Here is a 22,658-nt window from a genome sequence, read left to right on the forward strand (position 1 = left end):
CTTTAAAAGTATGTTGTTCTAATACTCTAACCGTTCATACTACTTTTGGTGATTTGTTTAAGATCAAAAGTCTCTTGCATGAAAACAAAGATGATGAACTTTTGTCTATGATCTCCAAGTTGATGCAAGAAAAATATGACAAGTATTGGGGTTCACTTAAGGACATGAATCAATATCTTTTTATAGCACTTGTGCTTGATCCTCGCCACAAATTAGATAAAGTTGTTGATTATTTTGAGATACAATTTGGTGAGGATGAAGAAAAGGTTGAAAGTGCCACAAATGGGGTGAAGGACTTATTGATTGATCTTTACAAGATTCATGAAAATATGTCTTTGAGTACACAACAAAGTATAAGTGGTGGTGGTAGTTCTCAAACGACAAGTGGAGACTCTTCATCAAGCATGACCGAAATAAAAAGAAAGTTGAAAGAAAAAAGTGAAATGAGAAAAGCAAAGAGAGCCCGGATTGTGCATAATGATGTTGACAAGTATCTTTCCGATCCTAATGAAGGAGAAGAAGATGAGAACTTTGATGTATTGAATTGGTGGAGAGTGAATGGGGTTTCTAAGTACCCTATTTTGGCACGTGTTGCAAGAGAGATCTTAGCTATTCCCGTATCAACCATTGCTTCGGAATCCTCCTTTAGTACAAGTGGACGGATAATTGATCCATATCGTAGTTCTTTAAGTCCAAAAATGGTGGAGGCTTTGATATGTACTCAAAATTGGCTTAGGTCCATTCATGTTGCATTACATCATGAGCCAACCATTGAAGAGATGGAGTTTTGTGAAGAAGTTGAGAAAGGTAATTTTATTTATTGCATTTGATTTTGTTAGATTATTTTAAATAATATTTTAATTAATATCTTTTCTTTTATTATTTGTATGTAGAAATGGCAAGTGGAAGTTCAAAAAAAGGTGATATGTTGCCCCCTAAGCCACCCAAGCGTTAGCAAGCAAATTATCATTGAAAAAGTAGGTGGATCACTCTTTGGGTGCCCCCTAAGCCACCCAACCATTTGATGTTTATTTAACTTTGGACTTTGGAATACTTGATTATAATTGAACTTCGAATTGAATGTTTATTTTCATTGTCTTTGATTATATTAGAAATTTGGAATGCTTATTTTGACGATTATGTTGAAATGGGACTTATTACAAAATGGCTGCAAGTTGGTTTCATACAATTTTTTTTAGCTACTTGGAAGAGAAAAAAAAAAAAAAAAACCGAACAGGGCCGAAACCGAACCGAGAAAAACCGAACCGAACACAAACCGATAGAAAACCGGACCGAACCAAACCGAACAGTAATTTTGGTTCGGTTTTCGATTTTGGCAAAAAACCGAACCGAACCGAACCGAACCCTCCCTTATCTGCACTTTCTGTGCAACACAAAACAGCTGACTTCTATCCGACTCCATCTCCTTCGACGAGCCCAGTTGAACCAGCTGTTGTTGCAGACCTGGTAACAAGTCACCATCAACGTGGATACTCCTTCAACAGCTCTTCCTCTCCTTTTCTTAGCTACGTGCATTGCACAGAAGGTGTAGCAACACCGAGCCATCTCCCCAGCAATGTACGACCATCGCCACTCTGGCAAGTCCTCAGGCCACCACACCAACACGTTTCACTCTCTCTCTCCCCCTCCTATGTTTTCTCCCTTCCATCATCGATGCACACATGCACAGAAACACAAACCACCGCATAGTAGTATTAGCACACCTAACCTTGCGAACTCCAGAAAGATCCTTCATTCTCCAACATTGGGTAAGCATCGGATCAACTCCTTTTATCCCTTTCGTGATCTAGAAATGACCTTTAGATCACTAGGTGTCTGATTTGATGAGGTTTTGATACAGAAACTAAAAGGGGGAAGTTTTCCCATAATTATGGAAATTGGACCGTGACTATCAAGCCATATTCAAGGCGTTTTTCCGGCCGTCTCCGATCATTTTTTGACCTCATGATGGTGTGATCATGTTCCCCTCCTTACGAGCTTCAAATAAATAGGCAGAACACTGAAAATGGTTGGGTAGCGAGCTAGAAATTAGCTCTGAATGTTGGGATGAAATTTCCCAAATTTCTGGAAAACTAGGATACGTGGTCATTTGGCCACTTTCAGGCCTTTTTTTTTTTTTTTTACCAACACTAACATTAACTCAACCCTAATTTGGTATAGTTTTGTTCCCTACATTTCTAACTACAACATGGATTTTGAATTATTGATTTTGGTAGAGAATCAAGCTCGATAGAAGCTCTGGAAGTTGGACCAAAAACTTGCAAAATTGCAGGAAGTCGCGAGGAAGGCAGGTACATACGTACTCGCAAATGCGTGGGCGCGCATGAACGCGTGAGGGTTGTCGGCGGGTGGGCGTGTGGCTACCAATGTAGCCACTTATGACGGGGCGTGCGGTGGCGCTGGGAGAAACCCAAGGCCCCTTGGTTTCTCGACGTGCCGGATCCAAATTCGCCCTCTGTTTTCCGAAATTCGACCATTTTAAAATAGTTTCTTGATTAGCTGAACTTTGTACGAAACGCGTTTATACATTAGTACGTTACGTATTTACATAAATGGTTTCATTTCTAGGCGAAACGCATCACAAGGACTCTCAATGCTATGAGGCAGGTTCGATTCGACGACATGAAATGTGAGTGGGTCTTTTCCTTGATATATATATATATATATATATATATATAGGGGTGTGATATCCACACACCCCATTTTACTTCTCACACGCCTTTTTAATTTTCGGCCGTCGGATCATATAAATTGAAGAAAATCAACGAGCATAAATTATCAAGGAATGTGTGAAAAGTAAAATGGGGTGTGTGGATAGCACACCTCTCTCTCTCTCTCTATATATATATATATATTTATATTGGTTAGTTTCCATATATACATTTATAAATAAATTCTCTACGTGATTGCCATAATTAAAATGACGTTTATAAGAAATGCGTTATGGTTGGGAAAGTATGAAATAATCCTATGGGATGCTTAAGTAAGCTTACTATAAGGAGATGCCTTAATTACATTTATGTTCATAAATAATGTGATGTTGACCAAAGTTATCAAGTCATTGTGGCATGACTACATTTATGTTATCTGCTCATCATTTGCTGAACCGGTGTTAGTACTCGCTCAGGCCAGGGCCAGCCTTTCACGTGTATGTGCACATCACATCGTATGCTCACTTTGGATCCATTGTAGGTGTCAGTCCTGTCGTACAGGTTGCAATAGGCAACTCCGACTGGTATGTGCTACGCATAGTGCCAGTCTTCACATGATTGTAGTACTAGAGTGTATATCATTATTACACCCAGTCATGTTCATGTCAGAATACATTTGCATAAACTCGTGTGTCAGCATGTGTCGATGAGCACTCAATGTGATATGTTTATTTATGCGAAAATATGTGATTACGAATGTCAAGTATTTATTTACAAAAGTTGTGACGTTTGGCACCCTTGAAATACTGTTGGCTATGGTAAGCATTTTTATACTATATGTAGTATGTATAATTTGGAAACTATATCTGTTTTATGGCGAGGGGTTATAAAGTTTTCAAAAAGTTTTTATAAAGCTTTATTTTTAGACCCACTCATCCTTATTTTTCGCCCCTCTAGGTTTTAGTAGCTGAGCTTTCGTGTCGACGAAGATTCTTGGAAAACTTTGGTATAGGTGATTACCTTCGACAATATAATTCGTGGCCTACTTTTACTGTACGTTACTTGTGCTCTAACATCACGTGTTAATTGGGTTCACTCCCGCTCACTAGCGCACTCATACTTTTAGGCACTTTTAGGGTTAAATTTACTCACAATTCCACATCACTGCATTTTATGGCTTTGTCACCCTCCTAGTATCGCCCAACATGACTCGATTCGGAGTTCAGGTGGACATTCCGGGTTGGAATGTGTCATTTAGTAAGAATGAACGTAGTACAAAGATTGAGTGATAGTAGAGTTTGATTATTGAGTGTAAGTCTATCGATAAATTTTTGTTTAATGGTTAGTTTCATTTTATACTTGATAATAATTAAGTAATAAAATAAAATTGACAATTCACATTTAAAATCTAAAATGAAAAAAAATGACGTTATATGAGTTCAAATAAAAATATTCTAAAACAAATTAAACTCTTGCCACACACATTCCAATCACCAAGCAAGAAACAGTAAATAGAAAACGGGAATTCTGAGAGATGAAGAAATGACAGGGTGCTTTGAGAACAACGGCAGGTCGTATAGCCCTCTTTTAATATACTTGGCCGAAACGACGTAGTTCTGTCCAGGGTTTAAAAACTGAAAAATACATTTTCGTTTCTTCTTCTCGGGCATATCAATCAGTCTCGCGCCGCCGTTGCTTGCCCTGGTTACCCAATCTCTGGTGGGAAATATAGAAACCGGTGGAGGGCAATCCCGGCGGCTGGATGGCCGACAACTGCCCACTTTTGCCATAACGTGCGTCCGCCCTTGCTACCATCTGCTTCTTGAGTAAATCATTGGCGATGACGAAGGTGCAGCAGTAAACCGAGTTCCGGCACACAATGATCTGTAAAACCTGCCCGTTTCCGATACATTCCGAAATTTCGGCACCGCTTTGCTCTTCCACTCAAACCGGTGGCCTCTCTAAATCGTACCATTGAACGCGAAGGATCGCAAGCAAATGTTTCGCGCCAGAGAAATCTTGGTCCGGCTCCCTAAACGTTTAAAACCCACAACAAAATTACAACCAAGGAGAACATTTTGCTCCAAATCCGCTAAAAATGCCAACAATACTAACGCCGAGGAGACGAGTGTGAGTTCGTACCAGGAGCAGTATAAGCAGCTGGAGAAGCTCGACTTCATGACCGCCACCAAAATGCTCTTCACTGCTCCGCCCTCGAAAAAGAAATTCGGGTATTGTTTTGCTTCGAGTTTTCTGCAACATAGTATTTGTTTCTTGTTCTTTTGATTGTTTTGTACGTTGGTATTGCTTTTGCTCTGATTGGAATTTGTGGGTCGTTTTCGGTTCTCTTTGGCATTTCGTCGAACAGCTTTTGTGCATGTAGGTAGATAATTTACATAGCTGGGATAGTGTTGAAATGGAGGGTTTGTTGAAATTAGAAGGAGCCAGGTGGGTGTTTAAGGTTTAAATGGATTGAATGTTGGCAAATTTTGTGTGAAAATTTGAATTTGGACCCAGCTGCTAAAGCACTAAGCTAATTCTGGACTTGTATTATTTCAAGTTGTTGAAGGACAAGAAATGTACAAGAAATGATGGTGTATGGGTAAAATGTTTAGGGGGTATGTTTTTGGTCGAGTCCAAGTAAATTATTTGTATTGTCAGTCCGTATTTGTTAAAATTTTCCTATTGAGTTAAAAGAAAAACAGAAGTTCAATGCTTATGTAATGGAACAAACGAAGAATGTATTAGTACCCCGAAAGGGATTCTATATATTCTAACCATTTTGCAGCAAAGCCTTTTTTCTTTTTTCCATTTGTGTAGGTCAGTTTCCCTTGATTTGTGTCTGTGCGGTGTAGATTACTTTCCAAAGAAGCTATTAATGAAAGATATTTCTGTACTTTGAATATCCTACTGGTATCTTCCTTTCAGTACTGAGACATGTTTTTTGCCTCTCTTCTTTTCGTGGTCAGGCTCGATTTCCATTTGGTACAACTGTTCTTTTGTTGCATGCCTTCCTTGGGTACGTATCACTTTTCATATTTGGTTTCTCCTGTGGTTACACATCGTTATCTGAAAACTTATTTCATGTAACAGCTGTGTATCTGGTGGCTCAGTATGCTCGCTATGAAATTAGAAGAATGGAAGCGGTAACTAAACATTTATGTTTTTTTGCTGATCTTAAGCTTAAAATATTGCATATGTAGTATAGTCTCTTGATTGGATTGTATGCCATTGTGTGTTTTTATTGTGAATATCTCGTTTAAGAATGAGAAAAACAAGACAAACTCAGGAAACCAAAAACAACTAAGCATGATAATTAACACCAAGACTTTATGCGGTCCGGGTATGTGCCTACGTCCACGGGGCATCAACAACAATAAACTTTCACTATATCAATGATGAGTACAACGAATAATCTTGCCAAGCCTCTAGGATTAAGACTTGACGAAAAACCTGAAAGAACAAGAACAAGAACAAGAAATACACCCTTTATCTCTTTTCATTTCTCTAGCAAACACTTTGCCCTTGCAATATTCTCTCTAACTAGTTGAGTGGTATACAACTTATTGTTTTGCTTTAGTTTTTTTTGCTCCAATTCAAAACTAGCGCAATAGTCCTTTATATAGACATAATATAAGGATCACTGAATTTACAATTGGCAACCTGGACGCTCCTTATGTATCTGTCAAAACAACCTTTGCAGAAAGAGGTCGCACTGCATCTTTTACTGATACACTCATATGGCTGGTTCGCCCCACACACACACACACACTTGGTATTTGTCTATTACCAACTTTATGCCAAAAGAAATGCACTATGGCCGCACACGTATAAATGCTAGCTGAATATTGGATCCTTAGAAGCTCATGGGTGCAACATTTTTCCTCCAACTTTCCAAGTGAACATTCTAACTAATCATGTACAATGTGCACTCTTTTACCAAACACCGAATTTTTTTCTTTCCATCAATACTCAAGAAAGTTTCAACTCATTGATTAATTTCAAAGATGGAGCATTGCTTTTTAACACAGAAACATGATCATGTCAAGTTCGATAAGCACATATTTGGAAATTGAGCAAGATATACGAGTAACACTAAAATGCCTTGACTTGTCCAAAATCTCCATCTCAGGAACAGGAGATGAAAAAGAAGAAAGAAGAAGAAGCGAAAGCAAAAGAAATAGAAGTAAATGCTACCGAAGAAAAAGAAGCAGGATCTGTTCCAGAGCTTTTGGAGGTAAAAGTGAGACTAGATAAACTTGAAGAAACACTGAAGGAAATAGTGGTTGAATCGAAGAAGCAAACTGCCAGTGGGTTAACCAAAGATCAGGAAGTAGGTAGTGAGAAGAAAGATGGTGTAAAAGAGGCAACTAACACTAGTAGTTCAGACTCCAGCAAGCCTTCTGAGAAAGATCACCTTAGTAAACAGGATTCTGGAGAATCAAGACCGGCCCTCGGCAAAGAGAGTAAATAGTCAGCACCCAGTTCCTAATGCTTCCTTGAAGGATCAGCTGAGCAAAACCGAAGATGGAGGGGCTTCTCAAGATGCTAAAAGATGAAGTCGTTGACTTATTGTCTACAGTTTTGGTTGTAGCTTAGCATAGGCAACAGGGAACACGTCATTTGAACAGGTTAAGTTGATTTATAGGTGGGAGTATGTTGCGAATTCGATGTTCTTTTCTTCAACGAACTTTCTTCTTGCAAAATGAAAAAATACTTAATTGTAGAGCTTTTTTCCCAGAAATGATTAGCGGGAACATCTTGGAGACTAGACTTTGGTTGAACGATATGTTGCCTGTGAATGTGATGGTTATTTTCAAGTTTTCTGGTCTACAATACAAGTTACACGGTTCTTGCTTGTGATCGCGCTCGAGAGCAAAGGTGAAGAACCAAATCAGAACTGAAATATCAGGCGGATTCCTATTGTTTGAAGGCAAGCATCACTCCTCTGCAGCTTGGTAAAAGTATTCATTTTTGCACTTGAAGTTCCGAGTTTGATTCTTTTTCCGGCAATATAACTTGTGTAAAAAGTAAAAATACAAAGACAAATAAGAGAGTTTTATGCATGTCATCATCGATTAATCATGAAACAATTGTATATTTGTGATTAAAAAAAGGGATCCACACCTCTCTCCTCTTACACTCCTTTGTTTTATCTACAGTATTGGATTGAATAAATCGAAGGAAAATTAATGGAAAAAAATAAATATAAATGAACAAAAGGAGAAAAGTGGTGTTGTATTTGAGATGTCGTGAGTTTGAAATTCGTTTTCCCTGTTAATCGTAAAAGGGAAATAATAACCACACATTATCTTATTTAATCTGACGACATGCATAAACTTTTTCAGTCCGACGGCTAAAAATAAAAATGAAGCGTAAGAAAAGAATCAATAAAACTTGACCGATTATTGGGCTGGACTTTCATTAAGGAGGCCTTGCCAAGCCCTAGTCCTTACAACCCAAACTGGGCCCACCAACAGACGGGTCCTACCACCCTTTGATTTGTGACTTTGTCTTCTAACTCTGAAGCCCTTAGACCCTTAAACCCTAAAACCCTCTGAAACTGCAAAATATTCCGAGGAGTCTCTTCCATGGCGCGCCTAATCCGACCCCTGAGAAAATCCACTCCTTTTCCTTCTTCTTCCAGAATCCCAATTCATCAATCGCCCACTTTGCATTTCGCACATGAAAAACAAGTCTCCCTCTTAAACCCTTCACTCCAACCATCGCAATTCCGGCGAACTTACATCTCCGAAATGCGCAAATCGGCCTTCGAAGGCAACATTCTCAGACTCCTCCGGAGGGAAATACAGTACGAGCTCGATCACTCTCCTGCCACTCAGGTACCTACATGATTCATCCACTCCGCTGTCTTTTGCTCTTAAATTCCAAATTTTGACTTATGGGAAGAAGTGGGTTAGGCTTTGTTTAGTTGATGAGAATTCGATGGAAGAGAAGGGATTTATTGGATTTCGAGAATTGGGTCGTTTTGTAATTTAGTTTATGTGGCGTATGATTGGAAAATTTCATCAACCTGGAAAATAAGCATTTCTCTGTTTCGGGGCTGAATGGCTACTTGCTAAGAAAAATGGCACGCTCCAAAAACACAAATGAAATCTTTTGAATAGGTTTCTAGATACCTAAAGGTGCAATCGATGTCCATTCAGTTCGATTGGGTTTCTGGTAAATCCTTATGCAATATAATTGAAGTTTTTGTTACCGAGCCAAAAACAAGCTACTACATGAGCTAAAATTTTGGCTTGGTTGAATTGCAATCCGCAAGGCGAGATAATAGATTGTATTCAAGATGTTGTTCCTTCCTGAGTTGAGTTTTCTCAGCCATCAATCATAGGATTAAGACCGGATCTACACATTCTTCCCTCCAAGGACTCCGCTTAGATGCGACAGTCACTAAATTATGGTCGATGGTTAGCTTTTGTAATCAAAAGTTAAAGCACTCTTAAATAATATCTAGAGAATTCCCTTTAATTATTTGGGAGTCATTTTTTTTTGGGGTTTTAATGACGAATTTTTTCTGTTTTTCAGCCAGTTACAAAATTTAAGTCGTTTACAGTTAACGACCGGCCTGGTGAGCAATGGATAGCCTTGAAGACAAAGTTTGGAGAGAAAGAAGACATTAAGATCGAAGCCACGATGTTTGATGGATCTGTTCCTGTTCCAAATTCCAAAGGTGGTGCTAGCCTTGGAAAAGATGTGCAGCTTCACATTACAATGATTGTTAATATCTCCAAGAAGGAAGGCGGCAATGTGTTTGAGATTATGTGTTCAGCTTGGCCAGATACTATAGAGATCAACAAGCTTTTCGTCCGAAAACCTGAGAAGATGCCAGCTCAGCCTTATGCGGGTCCTGAGTTCAAGTATGATATTCTATTTAATCTCCTTTTTATATATTACTATATGAGGAACATTAGTAACATAAAAAGAGTTAGAGGTTGAGTAAAATTCTTGATTTTTCTGAATTTTGTAGAACTCTTTTGTGTCTTCCCCCTTCTCCTGTCTTTTGTTGTTGTTTGTGGTTGTGATTCTTTTTCCCCTTGTGTATTGATTTTCTATATTTACAGGGTATAGAGTCTGAAAGCTGATTTGTACTTCGGTCTCATAATATTTTCTTCTGCTCTCTAAATGTTACAGTTTATTTGTTTTTGTGGTTTGTGTACAGGGAACTTGATGATGAGTTGCAAGACTCACTTTATGAATTCTTGGAAGCGAGGAGTATAAACGATGATCTTGCTATTTTCTTGCACGAATACATGAAGAACAAAGATAAAACTGAGTTCATTAGATGGATGGGGACTGTGAAATCATTTATTGAAAAGAAAGTAGAGTGATTGTGCAGCATTTGGATGACCTTGATTTATCAATCCTGTTTGCGTTGAGTAATGAAATTGGCATGATTATGCAAGTGGAGCTTCCTCTTATGTTTTTAAATCTTTCATTGTTGTTTTAACTTTCCATCTGAGAAAAAAATTATGAAATTATGTAGCTATTAATCTTGAATGCTTTAGACAAGTTGTTGCATTAGATCATCAAAAATAGTAGAAGAGCCCTCTAGTGATGGCATATGCCATCTGTTTAGGTTGTAAAATTTGTTAAAACTGTCTTCTTTTTCTGTTTCTTCTCAATCAACACCAAGATCCATGCCCTAACATCTATAAAGCCTTACTTGTGGGTCCCTTTATTTACCATGGTTTCTCAGTCCTACCATGTTTTGGGTAGATCTTCTCAACATAACTGGTAGGGTTTAGGGTTTTCGTCATGGGACTTTGCAGCAGTCTTCATATCCCGTGGGAGATTTATGCTATTTTAATAATTTCTGCCTCAGCTAGATTAGCTGCTTGCAGCACTATGACACTACTTGCTGCCGGTTATGCGTTGAGACTAATTGGTTAAAGTATGCATGCCATATGTTCATGGCACAATGAAATATGATAATTTGATGATTATTATCTAGATAAGGAAGCCATTTTGAATTAAGTAGCAAAAAGTGTATATTTTGCTCATATGGCTCGTGCAATGGCAGATTTTGCTATTTTCTTGATCATGCAGGGAGTTCACCTTGGTTGAAATATAATTTCCTTAATGAAGTGGAAAGTATGCATTTTCTTCCATGTTACGTTCTATGCCTGCTTAGGTCCCTGAGACACAAATTTCATGTTGCAAATGTGCTTCTGCTACATAGAATAACAATTATTCAATTTTGTTGTAGCTCCATGAATTTGAACATTCACATTGAGATAAGTATGATCTTGGAAAGTGGAAACGAGCTGTTGCAGGTCGCAATCAGGTTTAAGACTATTGGTGGTGTGTAGATGGATTATTCTCCTGGATCATGCTGCTTGCTGATGTTGTGGCCATAATTCCCTTCTCATAGAACGTCTGCATCCACTTTTCCCAGTCATGCTAACGAGTATCAATGTAACGTCTGCATCACTTCCCTTTTCTCTTTTTAGTCTTAACCATATATTCTCCTTTGCTGCAGGATTGCGTCGGCAACTGAAACTTACAGAGTAATGTTTGTTTCTAGCTTTATAGTCTGAACTAAATTGCGATCAAGTGGAAAGTATCGATGTCTTGGTATGTTAATGTCTCGAACTTATGGTCCTGGCTTTATGAAAGATGCTCTATAGTACTATCTACTCTTGGTGAACTTCACATTCCACTACAATATGCTTTACTATTGATAGACAGACATGCGAATGGTGTGGTTTATATTGGTCAAACCCTGGATAAGATGAAAGTCTTATCCTCTTTAGTTTAGAGCAATATGCATCTGTTCCAAATCTGATGTCATGTTGTTTTCGTTATCTTTGCTGGTCTGCATCATACTTGCTCACCTCTAACTCCTGAATTGGGTTGGACTATAATTCGTTCGATCTTGTGAATAGTAGTCATATGTTTTTAACCAGAATGACGGTTCTACTGATTACGACACTTCTAGGCACGAGCACCGTAGGAAATGAGAATTGTTGTGTCGTGGTCCACAAGAGTGTCATACTCGTCTTTTCAATTTCGATGTCCCTTGCTAGCTTCGTCTGTAGATTTTTGATTTCCCCTCTTATTCCTTGCAAAGTTTGTTGATCTTAATTTCAAACATCATTTTGAAGTTTGATTTTCAAAGATTGGTTGTACATGGATGACCATCAAATTGAGATAAACAGTCAATTCAAAAGCAAAATTGTATTTGTTTGAACCATTTTTATAGAGAAACTGTGTCATTTAGAAGAGTTTAAACATTGTGGAGAAAAACAATCGATTCAAAAACAAAATTGTTGAGATAAATTGTCAAACCAACCCTAAGTTTACCATGTAGACTCGGAAATCATAGGTAATTACAAATCTAGGCTTAGTCAAGTTGGGTAAAGCAGTGTGCTCATTCCTCTACGCTCAAGTTCGAATTCCCCTCCCAATAGTTTAGATGAAAATTTTGACAAATAAAAATTCTCTGACCAATCGGCATTGGGTAGGCGTCAGCCCCCATACATGGTCTGACAACAATTACATTTGTTGTAGAATTATTTTGTAAACAAATTGCAGTGAGAGAGCACAATTTTCAAATTTGGTGAACTCTCAAAACCCAAGTAATTTCAAGAAAGCGATAGAAAAAGAAATATGTGCGTAATTCTTTCTTAAGCGTGCAATTAAACTTTGATTGATGATGGTTTTGTAATCTCCCTCTCTTTTCATTGAATGGGACAAACTTAAACCTCCATTAATCAAGTCTTAAACAATATTCAAATCTTACAACGACAAGTAATCTCTTCCTTAATTATTATAAGATCCTAACGGAGAAAGACTTGTTCTTGGTTTAATTTTTCACCTAATCTCATTATCTCAGCAACTTGAAAGCTCCACATTCACATGCAGCCTCTTTTTCCAACCAGTGTTTGTTTAAGTGTTTCTTAATTTGGAGGCAAAATGAAAGCTTTTCAATATTTTAATGTCAAAATGGTAAAAGAATGAGGCGTCGTAACACAACTATATGGACACCCCAACTGGTTTGCGGCTAATGGCAGAAACCCAAGACTTTTACGTTCACTTCCACAAGGGAAATGATAACCACGCTCTTTTTTCTGGTTGTTCACACTTGTGTTTAATCTTATTTGTTGTTTTTGTTTGATTATTCAGTTTGATGACAAGACGTATGGCGGGAAAAAGTATGTGTAGTTATTCGTTTCCTTTGGACATTCTCCTTTCACCTTTTTCCTTCACCATTCGCATTATATAATGTCGTAGGATGATTGGAATGCCCACTCTCTAGGTAAAATCCGTCGAGAATGATTCACTGAAAAAGTTTCATCTATATTGGAAGTCACTTTATTATTAGTTTATACATCGGTTTGTCTTTTTATTTTACAATTGATTTGGATGTTTTCTTATGCGGGGATGATTTTTAATAAATGATCTAAAAGATAGATGGTTTGGAACATTATATGACAAGATCGAGACGAGAGAAAGTAGCTAGCATAGCCAACTTTACGTTCATTTTCAAGACTATTGACATCTTGTCTTCCTATCAAAACCCCTTGTTAATCTAAGATTTCAATGACAGTTAACTGTCATAGTGAACAAATTTCAGTCACCTTTACATGTTAATTCTAGGATAATCATGGTGTATTATGACTAAGCTGATATAGTAAACGTCAAATGGATCTGGACCCACACAAATTAGAAGTGGCCTAATTATGAAAGAGATTATGCAGCTAAGAAATCAAGGCAATCAAGATTTTCCCACAATTTAATATTGAGGTTAGGTAGAGGTTGAAACGAGTTTTTCTGATCTTCGGAAGAGTAAATTGTCGTGACTTGACCATCAGCTAGTCTTTTAGAAAATGAAAATATTGAGGAGAAATTATTGATGGGGTAGGGAGGATAGCTATGAGATGAGCGTGATTAATCATTATAATGCGTCTTTCACATGGCTTGTTACATTACACCAACCTCTTAGATCCAAATAGCACTAGCAGTAGAGATGGTCTATTATTTCAACTGCAGGTGGGTCAAAAACCCATGTCATTTAAACCATCATGTCAAATTAAAAGTAGTAGTAGGAAATGACAATCACAAGATTCCAAATCTTTGCACGTTTTGTGGACCTTATAAACAAATGTTTAAGATAGACATGACCCTCATGGTCTCTCAGATGAACACACCTGACCTGGGTGCTGCGTGACATAATATCAGATGATCAAGTATTAAGCAGATGACATAATATCACATGATCAAGTATTAAGCAGATTTGGTAGTATATAAGTTGATTAGAGGAGTATACTCTCGTACTCAAGTTTCACCGTCTTTTAGAATATTGTTCGAAAGCTAAAAAAGAGTAAAGTAATCAAGGCTAGATTTATAAGTATTTGTCCAAGTACTCGCTGGTTTATTGCTCTATTTTTTCTTACTAGAACATATCAAAAAGTATCAACACACCACTTGAAAGAAGTGAGAATCAAATTCTACATCTTTTTTTAATACAAACAATATTACTATTTTAATTTACACTAGAGGAAGGTAGAGGAGTTTGAATCCGGAATGTTGTAAAAGAAAGAAGAAAGTCGTAACAACTAAAGTAATCCACCACTTGCAAAATCGAATTCTATATCACTATATGAAATTTGGAAGCATTAATTAGTTTGCATTTAGTCCATCTTCAATTCCAGCATTTAGCATTTCTATCTTAAAAATAAAAGAGAAAACTGAATGAGTAAAGTTTATGCTAACGCCTGTTGATCCTTAACAGCTAATCTAAAGCATTGAGAACCCAATTAAAAGAAGAGCAATTTGCTGGCTTTAAAGTAATGTTAGAGAGATCAAATTTTAAATCAAATAACGTGTTACCAATATGAAACAAACACATTAATCGACACTTAATTAATAATCCAATCATCTACAATCACATCAATAAATTTGCAAATTTAGTTTAAAAAATTTGGTCTACCTAGCATTACTCCTAGCTTTAAAGGGGGACTTAACTTCTCAAATTAAGTAGCAAAATTGATCTTTGAATTACTGGTACACATCACCATGCAAATTCAAAGTTCTGACGCCCAACTTATAGATCGTGAGATCAAATGTTAGATGGATCACAACCGTTGAATTATTAAAAAACAAAATAAGTGTCACAACATTTGGAATTGGGATTTACATTCAAAGCCAAAAATTTCAATACAAACTTCTCTGAAAATGTCAACTTTAGCTAAAAGGAATGTACAAAAGTTGCCACTCATACATGAAAACCAAAGATAGAGGAAACCTGAAATTGATCGGTTAACATGGATGGGTTTAAAATTTGTAGGAAAAAAAAAACTGGGAAAGTGCTTAGAGCTTGAGGGACAAGTCAAGCTTCTGCAACTCATCTTGCTTAGTATTAAAATGGCCAACACTACTATTACTCCACCATAACCCTCCAATTCCTTCCGTCTCTGGAGAAAACTTCCGAACATTAGTACTATAGGAAAACCTTCCAACACCGCCACTCGATGAGGAGGAGGAGGATCCTATGCCGCCACCCTGCACATGAAAAACATTGTTAGGTGGAACAAGCCGCCCGATCGCAGGTTGTTGATCAATAGGCCGTCTCAGCCACCCACTATTACCATTATGTCCTCCAATGGTGTTTGTTTGGTAACAAGGCTTGTGAATTGTGGAATGCACTTGTATGCCAAGTGACCTATTATTGAAGGACCCATGTAAAGGGAGAGATGCCATGCTGGAGAATCTGTACGAGGAGAGTAAACTTGGAAGCCTATCTAAGGCATCTGCTTCTGCTGCAGCACAATTACTCTTGAGCCCTTTTTTGGCAAGCGTTCTCTCTCTCTTATGAGCATTTTGGTGCCCTCCGAGCGCTTGTGAACTGTAAAATTTTCTCTGGCAATAATTGCAGGAGAAAACCCTTGGCTCGAAATCAGTAGTGGTAGTACCTTTGGGACTGGAAGTCTCTGATGAAGAGTTTCCTGATGTGTTGTTTGAATCAAAACAGTTGATGAGGTTGAGTTCCAGCTTCGCCTCGTGATTGGATTCCTTGTTTGAGAGGCTTAGATCCAATGCAAGATTAGGGTTTTGAGCTTGAGGGTGTTCTTGGTGATGATCATGCACTAGTTGTTGGTTCTGTAAGTTTGGGGCTTCCATATTTGAGACTTGGATTAGGTTTGGTGGTACCGGTGCCTCTGAGGGTGAGAAACTGCTTGAGATTTCAGAGAGAGAAGGATCAGGTGCTTGGGGGCTTCATGGTGAAAAGTTGTGAGAATTTTCTCCTTCTGGGTTGATGAGAAGAAAGGGGGTCTAATATTATGCAAGAAGAATAATATGTTTCTGATATATTAGTAATAAAGGCTGTGCCCTATGTATAGAGGGATAGACCACTGTTTTACAGTTAAAAGGTCTCAATATAGCAAGACTTAAGGAATAAGAAGAGTACTATAGAGAAATAAAGAGGGTCCTATAAAGGCAATGTGATTGAAACTAATGAGGAACATCCATGTAGCTCTTTTTCTTGCATATACCTCTCTACTGTATCTTTTAACTTTTTGTTTGTCTCCTTGACATTTGTGGCCTATAGGGGTTTAACCTTTTCTAGTCACACACTATGCAGTCATGGATATAACTTATAGCAGACCAGACTAGAGATCCAACATAGAGTGAGAGGATTTAATGATGTATGTTTACGTGTAAATGAGAGTTATTATGTCTAAATTTTTTCAAAATAATAACCAATTTAGAGGATTTAATGGATGAATGTTTACTTGTAAATAAGAGTTTTATGTTAGAATTTTGTAAATGACAAATTCAGTACCAATTCATTTATCCACCCATTAATACAAATATATCAAGGTATTCAAACAATGAATGCATGTCCAAAATTGTAAATTTGGCCATAAGGGCACCACAAATTCAATGTTGGAACTGATGATCGTAAAGGGGTGATCGAGTTATAGGAATTAAATACTTGAAAAATCGTCATGGCAGTCCTGTGGGATTCTTGCAATTTGGCTTAAATTTAAATTTTGTTCCTGTAAATTACATAATTCTCGTACTTTGTTGGTTGTCTCAGTTAGGTCCCAGCTTGTTATTCCATCAATATTTTGTAACAGAAGAGTCATGCGACTGATCCTCCAGTAGAACAAGAACCTTAGTCCTATTAGCTTCACTTGGATTTCAATTCGAACTCTGTAGTTTCATGGATAATGCAGGAAGACCATCTATTTGAATTATATTTTATAAACAATATGATTGATTGTTGATAATTAAATTATTATGTAAATGTTGATTAATATATTTATTTTTTATTAATGACACGTCACATAATTTACAAATTTGATATGAAAACTAATTTGTCTAACATTACTCGTAACGTCATAGTTTCAATTAAGTCTCGTAGTTAACCTTGATTGCAATTGGCTAATTGAAACTATTTTTAATTGGATAGTTGATTTTTTTTCAACTATTTGAGTCGATTGCAACCAATTGTTAACTGTGGGACGTGATTGGAATAATACAACTGCATTCGTGAACCAGATAGGAATTCAAGTCAAACTACAGAAGCAAAATTTTACACGTACATTATCCAGTCAAAGTAATTGATTGAAATTTGAACCTCAAGCTGGGATCTAATTGAAACAACTAGCAAACTACAAGAGCTTGATTAAAACAATTGAAACTACATGGATGAAATTGAAATTTCCCAATCCTGTATATAATGTATAAGATTCATTTAAAGCAAACCACGCATCTAATATCCCCCATTGCATTTACTTGGAAAGTTCTCATTGACAATCTTAAACATGTCTATGATTGATTTGAAAAGCGAATCCAAGATGTAAAAAACCTTTTAACAAAAAGACAAAGTCGGCTCTGAGGATAGTCAGAAGGGGTGGAATCAAGGGCCCTAATTTTTGTTTTTTAATTAATAGATATATGTTATATAGTAAATGTAGAAAAAAATATTACAAATTGACAAGCAACGTAGTGGAAAACACGCAAGCTACTTCCCTCAAGGTTTGTGTTTAGAATCCGTGCGTGCCCTGCTTTCTCCTAAGCAAGTATGAACTGAAGGGCCTCCTAACAATGGCTCGCCTAGGGCACCCAAAATTTTAGAGTTGACCCTGCAAAGAGTCATTGGTCTTTAATCAATGTGGCAAGATTTATGCTATTGGAGACGCTATGAGTCTTACAATGTAAAACAGGTGCTACAAATGATCTTCTTTACTTAAAAAGAACTGAGTAATTTAAGCTGCTACTTACAATTGTTGACGCTCTCTTATACATGCGCTTTCTACCATTGTATGCGAGATCTAGCTATATTAAAGAGTGTGTCAATACATGAGTTAGTTTTATATTTTTGAATAGCACATAACATTGTATGTAAGATGCATCTATATGACAGTGTGTCAATAAACGTGTTAATTTTGTGTCTGTCATCAAATAGCTATTGGTCTTGGTGACATGTTGAATTTTCCACAAAGAAATGTTAGGTATGCTTCCAAACTAACTTGGTGGTTCTTAGATTTTTGAAGTCCATGTACATATACAATCATAGGAATTTGTTAGAATATGCATTCACTAGCCGTCTATGACTGAGAATACTAGCTAGCATGTATAAGCAATGGTATATAGTTCTCGTAGGCATACTTTTGTCCTCCAACCTTTTGCTTTCTCGCATTGCCTTGGGAAATAATTCTTTGACATTTGACAGGTAAGTAATAACCATCTTCGTAGACAACCATATATCTCCTTTGCTTTCATTCCCAAAGGGTTTTTTTTTTCTTTTCTACTCTAACTATCAAGAAGGAAAAGGAAAGGAATGGGTAACTTGATTGGATCGGCATGCTGGTTAGGAAAAGAAACCAGCAAAAAATAATTATTGAAAAAAAAAAATGAGTACTCCTTGAGACTTCCTTTGACAAAACAAAATTTCTCACATGTGGCTCATTATTACGATTTAATAATATTTTTTTTATTTATAAATGAGATGTCTTAACTTTGGATATGGTGGATACTGAATCTTATACAACTTATTATTATATATATTTATATGATGGCTTTTTAGCTAAAATGATCTCTAAGATTGACATAACTCATCACTTTGGTCCCTGAGATTTAAAATCGATAGATGTGGTCCCTAAGATTGTCCACTGTCCTTCGTGAGAAATCTCCGCTAAATTGAGTCTATATTTGTCAAATCAACCACTCCTCTTGAATTGGTGATCTTTTCAATTTAACGTAGATTTTTCACAAAAAGACTAAAATGATTAATGATGAACAATCTCAAGAACCACTTCTATCAATTTTAAATTTCAGGGATCAAAGAGAGATGAGTGATTTCAGTCTCAATGGACCATTTTGGCTAAATAGCCTTATATAATTAACTTAGTGTGTGGCTTAATCCAAATTACTCACCGTTTAGTGTAAATATATTATTGTATCAAAAATAAATTATTTCTCACACAATATTTTTACTGTAATCACAATTTTTGTTATGGCAAGCTTTCATTATAAGAGATGCTCTTAGACGAATGAGGATCCTATGCGGACCCTCTTTGTGAGGATCACGGTACTGTTTATATTCAATTTTAAATAAAAAAATTTACAATAATTTCTGATCGCACGAGGTACAATGAACGAATGTGATTGAAAGATTTCCAGAATCCTCACAAAGAGGATCCAGAGAGGATCCTCTTTCCTCTTAGACATAGTATGATAGCTAATCAATGACATAAATCCATATATGATAATTTAAGCGAGGAATAACTAAACTAGATACATGATTAATTCTTCGAATATCCTAACGCAGCAAATTCGTATGCAACAACGTTTTCCTCAAGGTAGATATGACGAAGAGAAACTTAAGAATTTAGCTATAAATACCAAATGTCTTTTGCATAAATGAATAGACATCTCCAATCATACTTTCTAATTTTAAGTCAAATTTAGCTAAAGTGACTACAAAGTTATTTAAGAGTTTTTTGTACCCTAATCATACCCGCTAATTCAAGGAGTTCATAATATAAATCAATAGAAATAAAGCTTTTATTTAAAATATTATTAAACAACAATAATTAATGCGAGTATCTCTTCCGTCACTCTCTTAATTTAGAAGCCGAGCTCCTAGAGATTTTGTTATCCTAGGAGCAAATGATAGAGAGTATGATTGAAGATGAAATTTTCTAACTTCTCCTCATATTTTTACTAGGAGCTCATTTAGGAAGCCCATCAGAGATGCTCTAGACGCCACAAAACTACAAAAATTCAAAGAATTTAGATGATTAACTTGTTGAAGTTACTTGCCATGATGAAGAGCTTGTTTTAAGTCAATATTTTCGGCCATGGAACACAAGAAAAAACCTAAAAGAAAAGAACAAACTATGATTATATGTCCAAAAAAACCTAAAAGAAAAAAAGGAACCATGATTATATGTCCAAAATTATTCGTAATTACAAAACTCTAACATTAGTTTAGCCATTTTGTTTAACAGATCCTTCATAATTATAGATTAAATTCTTTTCTTTTCTTTTCTCATTTCCTTTTACATTAAAAAACAAATGACACCCTTGGATACAAACCATATGTTTCCTTTTCTTCTTTTATTTTTTTCAGTCAAACAGATTAGAATTTCAAGAAGTCGAACTTTCCTAAGTCCCTTGCCGAGGTCTTGCCAAGTTTTACCTTTCAATTCATCATATATTCCTCCTTTAAATTTAAAGTGTGATTTTGACACCATACATACTTATGATTCACGAGACACAAAACGGACGGGCTTTTGATGGTGTTGATGAACATGATGTGATTTGCCATGACTTATGAGCTATCTTTCAATATTGTTTATTCGTTTGCCTAATGCTAACAAAACTTGTTTTGAAGTGTAAGTAATGTAACATCCATCAAATCTAATTCTCATTTTAAAATAAATAAATAAATAAATAAAAAGAGGACAACTGGTGACAAGTTATGGTTAACTACTCATTTTGGGACCAGGAAGACTCACAGAGGTATTTCAACCTCCCCCTGATCACAAGTCTAGCTTCCACACCAGCAAGGGGTTTTGAACCCAAGACCTTCAATTTTTAGTTTTAAGGAAGCCTATAATTTTCATTGGGATCAATTAGAAGCAATATTTAAATCTAATATGAATTATAGGAGTTGAATTCAAACTTAACTGCATAAGGAAGGATTTACTAGCCCAGCCAACTTGAATACATTATTGTGGAGGGCTAGCTGCTGGTGAGGAGAGGTTGTGCCATCGGCTGTAGAGAATAACAGAGCCATCGAAATTCAACTTGAAACCATGATTATGAGGAGGAGAGACTAATCCAATATTATGAGAGGAAACACTGGGATCGCTTTAATAATTATGGAGAAAATAAATACTCCCCATTGCCAAGGCCTTATGAACAGTCCTAACTGTCAACGACGATACCTTAGGTTAAGATGTTAAGGTGCCAACAAAAGAGTCAACCAATATGAAAATCGATTTAAAAATAATGCCAAATTTTTTTTGTGGTTGATCAATGACACTGCATTTTTAATGTGACTCTCATGGTGAAAATTTGTTAATTTAACTTTTGTGGTATGCCTCGCTGGCAATTGAGATCCAAATCTTAACTTCTGCCAGTCTTCCGTTCAAACAAAGTATATAAACCTTGCCTGTGGGAGTTAAAATCGTCCTTTGAACTAAACTAAGAAGACCAGAACATTTGATTTGATGATGCTTGCTTGTTCATTGCCTACAAAATTACTCGGACGTCCTCTCCTCCAAGCAATTGAAGAATTGAACGTTGTTTGTGCCATACTTGACCAATCCTGAAATTACTGAGCACCGATCAGCATTATACCGTCAAGGACCCACAAGAATTTCCCTTCAACCAGGAGGTCAATCACAACTCGACACATGTCAACATTAGAGGCCAATCACATCACGACACATGTCAATGTCAAAATAAAGCTAGAAACTCTCTTCTATACAAGGAGATCATTCTCCAACAATAATCTCGAATGTCATTTGTACTAAACTATTCACTAGAACTCACTAAAGGAGAGCTTGAACCTATGTATTTGTATAAACCCTTCACTATTAATGAGAACTCCTCTACTTCGTGAATGTTGCCAATCTCGATGAACCACGTACATCTTGTGTTTGCTTCCTTGTCTTTATCTCTTTACATACTTATCCTCACTAGTGACCGGAGCAATCGAGCAAATGTCATAAACTTAACACTTTCTGTTATACCAAAGTTCTCATCGATTTTGTGCATCAACAAACGTAAAAACAATTGGGACACAAAAGCGTGTGAGAACGATGGTGGTTGGCTCTTTGAAGAGTACAGTGAAGTTGCTGCTTGAGTACAAGCACTAGCTTTGTTCTCCCCTGTGATGGAAACAACGAAATGATAACCAGTCACGCTACTAAATTACTAATCATGATAGTAACCCAATGAACGACAATGGTGATATATCGAATCCGACTTTGACGATTACTTTCTCACAGTTGTAGAGCTATTGGTATTAATAGACACCATTGTTTCAAGAGTTATAGTTGCCACAAATTGTTGAAAACCAAGTTAACTTATCCATGCGAGACACATTGTATTTTTTTATAACGGAAAACTAATAGAAGTTTAGCTTGAACATCAATTGTTGATGAACTCACCATATATGTTTAATGAATAACTTTTTTTACCCTGATCGTACAATTTTTTAATGTATAGTATGAATTATTGTATTAGAATATTAGTTGACCAAAATTGTCCGAATCATTTGCTCAGGAGACTCAGTTTATTTGAATCTAAAAAGGATTTAGTTCCTAATATTTGTACTCTTTTTGCATCTGTAACTTACCATGTCTGAAATTGCTACCCTTCTGCACACTTGAAGAGAGAATTAAACGTTTTTCCTAGTCTTTAATGGTCGATTTATGTTGGGTACAATAAGTATCGGGTATAATTAGCAACTTCTTGGGTATAATAAAATCTACCCCT

At 36.5% G+C, this 22,658-nt stretch overlaps 3 protein-coding genes across 3 annotated transcripts; 2 read left to right on the plus strand and 1 right to left on the minus strand.

Moving 5' to 3' along the window:
* The first annotated feature begins 3,320 nt into the window (after positions 1 to 3,320).
* Positions 3,321 to 7,814, plus strand: LOC125477137. Its single transcript, XM_048584055.1, has 4 exons — positions 3,321 to 4,903; positions 5,642 to 5,691; positions 5,766 to 5,818; positions 6,805 to 7,814. The coding sequence occupies exons 1-4, from the start codon at positions 4,671 to 4,673 to the stop codon at positions 7,144 to 7,146; spliced, it is 678 nt and encodes a 225-aa protein (XP_048440012.1). The 5' UTR covers positions 3,321 to 4,670; the 3' UTR covers positions 7,147 to 7,814.
* A 385-nt stretch (positions 7,815 to 8,199) lies between these two features.
* Positions 8,200 to 10,339, plus strand: LOC125477136 (uncharacterized protein At2g39795, mitochondrial). The gene is made up of 3 exons (XM_048584054.1): positions 8,200 to 8,515; positions 9,219 to 9,550; positions 9,853 to 10,339. Exons 1-3 carry the CDS (start codon positions 8,264 to 8,266, stop codon positions 10,019 to 10,021), a joined length of 753 nt encoding a protein of 250 aa, XP_048440011.1. The 5' UTR covers positions 8,200 to 8,263; the 3' UTR covers positions 10,022 to 10,339.
* Positions 10,340 to 14,761: 4,422 nt separating this feature from the next.
* Positions 14,762 to 16,207, minus strand: LOC125477144 (zinc finger protein 3-like). Its single transcript, XM_048584080.1, has one exon. The coding sequence runs from the start codon at positions 15,813 to 15,815 to the stop codon at positions 15,006 to 15,008; it is 810 nt and encodes a 269-aa protein (XP_048440037.1). The 5' UTR covers positions 15,816 to 16,207; the 3' UTR covers positions 14,762 to 15,005.
* Positions 16,208 to 22,658: the final 6,451 nt, after the last annotated feature.

The sequence above is a fragment of a genome, unplaced genomic scaffold, assembly GCF_019419815.1.
Source record: "Pyrus x bretschneideri cultivar Hongxiangsu unplaced genomic scaffold, Pyrus_bretschneideri_v1 Contig20, whole genome shotgun sequence".
Classification (NCBI taxonomy): domain Eukaryota; kingdom Viridiplantae; phylum Streptophyta; class Magnoliopsida; order Rosales; family Rosaceae; genus Pyrus; species Pyrus x bretschneideri.